The sequence below is a fragment of the Diorhabda sublineata genome, chromosome 6, assembly GCF_026230105.1.
Source record: "Diorhabda sublineata isolate icDioSubl1.1 chromosome 6, icDioSubl1.1, whole genome shotgun sequence".
NCBI lineage: Eukaryota > Metazoa > Arthropoda > Insecta > Coleoptera > Chrysomelidae > Diorhabda > Diorhabda sublineata.
Genome location: NC_079479.1, coordinates 14,467,193 through 14,472,231, shown reverse-complemented (window position 1 = coordinate 14,472,231; position 5,039 = coordinate 14,467,193). Strand labels below are relative to the sequence as shown.

Sequence of the window (5,039 nt, the reverse complement as noted above, 5' to 3'; positions counted from 1 at the left end):
CAAAAAGGTGTTAATAAATACAATTTCTACAAAATAATTCTTTAAATATATGTATAACAAAAGATATGGGACCCCATATTGTGACTGCATCTGTAGACATTTGGCAAACGAATAAATCGACTCCCGCAGCTTAACTTATTCTTTTTTGAGTGTTAATTATGACATATTGTAGTGAAGAGGCAAATTAACTTTTTGTTGAAGAAGAAGTATGTTTTAGATGTGTCTACCGAAAAAATAATATAAAAGAAATACCGAGAGACCGATTCTTTTTAAATAACTGACCTTGTTGAATACAAATGAACAAAACAGGTAATTATACTGGATGAATAACTAAAAACAACTCAATATAATCAAATATTATGTTATATTTCATACAAAGGGTGATAATTATACCGGATGAATCTATTTCATAGAAATATAAAAAGTACAGTTCCCAAACTTAAATCTTACGGATTGAAGCTGCTAGCACATTTTCTTTGCATTTGCATTTTGATTTTGAGGTCTTTCTAAAGGAAATATAAAACCGTTGGAGATTTTTATGAGAATTTATGTTGATTGACATCTCACCATTGAAGTGAGCTACTACATCGTTTGAACGCACCAACTTTATTACGTGAATAATCCTAAGCACGCTTAGTCTAGATATGGGTAATTATAACCTTGAAATATTTGATTTTTCGAGAATCTTCAATATTATTGTTGAAAATAATAGCTCAATACATTGCTATTATCCTCAATTACCTTCAGAATTCATTTTAATACTCAATAATCATTCAAAGTGAGCAATAAAAGAAGGCACGCAGAAATATTGTCAAAATAGAACTAATGAACTTAGTTTACTATAGCACTGAACACTTTTAATAAATTGTCACTGCAGGAGCGGTATTATCGCCATCTATCGGTAAAATGGTGATACTGGACTTGGCTTATTGTAGTACAGAAAATTTATATCAATAACAACTCTTTTGTTTGAAAAAATCCAATTTATGAACTTGGTCCACTTCAGTTTTGAGCAATGTTTCTAGACTGGTATTCTGGATACTTTGGTACCTTTTACTGTATTACTTCTAATTTGGCAATCCTGTTCTCCTCAAATAAACTATAAATTTGTTCTGCGTAGCTTTGTCAACTGTTTTCAGTTTTTCTTCACATGTTTTTGGGTTCTGTGAATGATCTACAGCAACCCCTTTGGTGACTACTCGATAAATGGAAAACTTATTCACTCTAGTTGATTCAGTAATTCTTATTACGATTGCATTATCAGATTGCTGAATATTTTCCTTTTTCATACATTCGAATATATTTAAAATAACTTGCCGTGTTTGTATATCTAAATCTTTATTATTAAATTCATACCTGTCTCTATTCTTACTACACTGTGCAATTTCATTGTTCTGCCACTGCTTATCGCAAATTGTCTAGAAGAAATATTTCAAAAAAATTGTATACATCCGTCTTCCGACAGCTACGGCCAATATAAATGCATTTATGTTTACGATTCGATGTTTTCATTGGTAAACAGAGATGATGAGTCCACGTGAACTGACTGTTTGTTAGATGTTTACCCAATTTTATACGCGGAGTAAACACTATTTTCCATTTCTTAATTTGGTGTGAGCGCCGTGCGTATTTATGAAATATTAATTATTCCTAACTGGAAGATCTAGAGCTGTTCGACACTTGGGTATGATTATGATATCTTGGCCAAGAATGACACTTCAAAAGAATGAGAGATTAATTGATTTTTCAGTTCATCAAACAGCTTCTCAAACACCTCCATGGGGTCATGGGGACAAACTCGATTATGTTTATGGTACCTTACTTTTATTGCAGATAAATTACCTGGTTGTTTTTTTTTTCGGGGAGTATTCAAAATTTGTTATGCTGCTGAAATTTCGGAAATGAATGAAGATTTTTCTTCTTATTTCTTGTTTGTTCACCACAAATTGAACATTTCTGGTTTTTATCGTTTAGTTTTCGCTTCTTTACACTTCCACAGTTTCTTTTATTTAAATAAAACTACATAAAAACTTCAATATTACTTAGATACGCAAAAATAAAACATTATGGGTTACAAATTCTTCTCTACCGACTACTCCAAGGGCTATGATTCGAGCATCGTGCCAACCAGAGAGAAGGGTTGGAGAAGAGGGAAAGGGATCAGCACAGCTGCCGTTACCATTTTCTATTATTTAGAGTATGCTTGCCGGTTCTTAGATTTTGCATACTCAACTCCATCCAGCGCCCGAACTATATTATAAAGGGAGTTCTTTGTCAGTCATCTTGTTAGTGAATTTCTTAACAAGACTTTCTCATGTTTGCTTGGAAATAACTACCACTTCAAAAATACTCGAACATCCGAGACCCCTTAGACACCAAACCAGTGAAGATGATATCCATATTCAAAACTCAATTTGGTCCCGGCAAAGCATTTCGCATTGGTAATTGAAGGGGTTGTTTGAAAACTGACTAGATTCAGGGTGCATCGAGTGGTTTTTTAAAAACAACTATCTTTATTGAATTATTTTCCGATATACAGGACCGTATTTGGGAACCAACGATGAAATATCTAGACATTTCAGTATGTAAATATGCGATTCAGTCACTGTGTGTTGAAACTTGGGAGCCTTACTAGAATTCTTTAGTCATTTATTGTACTTAATGACACGATGTGCAAAGAAATCAAAGTTCTAGCTACTATTATAGACTTTTTTTAGGAATATCTAGGTTAACGAACCCAATATACTACTTAGATCTTTCTTTATGTTGAAGGATGTGTTATATCCTGAATACAATTTGAAATTTTCATCAAGCTGAGTGAAATATGCGTCACTATAGCGAGAATTAATTTTTAAATGTTATCATAATAAGCTATGTAAGTCAGGAATTGTTACATGTTGAATTGATACAAATTGATCAACACCACACTATTATTGCTGCTAGCTTTCCAAATTAAATAGTTTCACAGTTCTTTTTCACATTAGAACCTTTCAGATCTGTTAAATATTGTGTATAATGGAATAAAACATTTTCAGTATTCATAATTTTTGCTATAAAAGTTACAGAGCTGAATTTTTTACGGTATTTCTTTGTCATACTTTTACAATTTCTGCGGAAGCTTTCGGATGTCTTTTTTATAAAAAAACTTTCCACTCTTTACGTAACCATTCGCGCACACGCATTGTTTTCGAATCGAAATAATGGGCACCTTGAGACAAATCAGGACTATAAGTATTTCTCAACTCAATTTGTTCAAATATTAATCGTAAGCCAGGCTGGATGCGGTTCGGGGTTCTATTGCAGCAAGATAGTACTGAGGATTGGATTATCGCGCCGTTTTTATCTGAAGACATATTTTTCCGTGATTTTTAAGGAGGAGAACGTTACACAACCCCTTCCTCGATGACAGTGAAAACTTTGTTTGAACTGGTGAGCCTTCGTCTTTTTCCCTCTACTCCATAGACGTGCCCTCTTAATAGCTTGCAAGGAGGTGAAAAGATTGATAAAAGGTATATAGCGACCACTTAAATGAGAATAATTAAAAATAAAGTGTCAAAAAAATATTTCTAATGATGCAGATACTGTCTCAGATTTCTAAAACAGAACAGTAACTTTATTGATGATCAAAATACGTATATACATACATTATAACTATGCAACAGCTGTTACCGTCTCTGGTACAATTGAATGTTCATCAATGATATTTTTAAATTTTTCTAAATTGGCTCCTGCGAATTTATCCACAACCTGTCCTCTTTTTAAAAATATAAAGTAAGGAGTCGCCATAACTTTGTAAGTTGCCGCAATTTCGTCGCAATCGTCAACATCTACAAGTAGAAATGGTACATATGGAACGGTTTCTGCTATTTCAGCTAACTTTGGAGCGAAAGCTCTACACGGAGCACACCACGTTGCGAAGAATTCGATAACCAATAATTGATCGGATTGTTCATATTCAGTCATCTGTTGTTGCATGTGGGTCTCGTCTGTTATTTTAACCAGCATGTTCAAATATATATTTATTAAACGATCACATAAAATTTTCATAGTTTTACATCTTAAATATTTTGACAGTGATGTTTTGTCACAAAAAGAACTTAGTAATAGATAGGTTATATGCTGAGACAACTGAAGGATCCAAGACGGCCAAGAAAGCAGCTATTTCGAGATTTTTGACACATAGTTAACAGTTTTAAGTATCGTTATACATTTTTTAGACGACGCCATTTGAAAATTGTCCGTTATGTATTCATTTACATACCGAATGTTGCGTTTTGAGTGTTCCATGTAGTGAATGTGTCTGAAAAACACTTTTGGGACGCTCTGAAGTAAACAATTTTAACTTCCTTATATGTGACTCTACACATTTCAATGTTGACAGTTGACAGTTTCACTTCGATGATTTAGCATAACCTTAAATTTTTAATTTTCTGAACTTATTTGTTTTATTCGAGGTTTTGGATCTTATTCGTCGTATAAAAAATGTTGGACTTCCAGTCCCTGGCATACAAATAACTATTAGTCAACAATATATTGTCTGCTGATTGATATTTGAATTTTGTGGATATATAAACTTGAATATATAGTGTGTATTTACCTTAACACTTTTCATGTAAACACACCTTTAGTTATATTTACATTTTACAGTTTACTTGTGAACTTACGGTTGTAGTAGTCTATAAAAAAATGATTATTAACAATGTGGTTGTAATCTTGTCAGTTGTGCAATTACATAATAACGAAATGTATTTAATTGTGCCTTTAATACTTTGAAAGGTTATGGGCCCAGTGAAAACAATCTGTGCGTGCGCGAATTAATTAAAGATAATTTTTCGTGTGTGACTGGAAAAGACAGTATCAGAAGACTGATCTGTTTGTGGCGTTCCGTTGAGTAGCTCGAGACTTGATTTGTGTTGTTCGTTCGTTGTTCGGGACTAACACCCTCAGAAAAATGATTCTGTTAATATTTAGTGGACAAATTTAGTGAAAAATGTAATCCAACCAAATGCAAGTGCCTGTATTGGAGGCGACCAACTATA

The 5,039-nt window shown here is 33.1% G+C and overlaps 1 protein-coding gene across 1 annotated transcript; it reads right to left on the bottom strand.

Annotated features, from left to right (window-relative positions):
- Positions 1-3,651: 3,651 nt before the first annotated feature.
- Positions 3,652-4,005, bottom strand: LOC130445287 (thioredoxin-2-like). The gene has a single exon (XM_056780850.1). The coding sequence runs from the start codon at positions 4,003-4,005 to the stop codon at positions 3,652-3,654; it is 354 nt and encodes a 117-aa protein (XP_056636828.1).
- Between the last annotated feature and the right edge of the window lie 1,034 nt (positions 4,006-5,039).

Bases quoted from the DNA above. Each gene is read 5' to 3' on its own strand.
- LOC130445287 (XM_056780850.1), bottom strand. From the start codon at position 4,005: ATGCTGGTTAAAATAACAGACGAGACCCACATGCAACAACAGATGACT.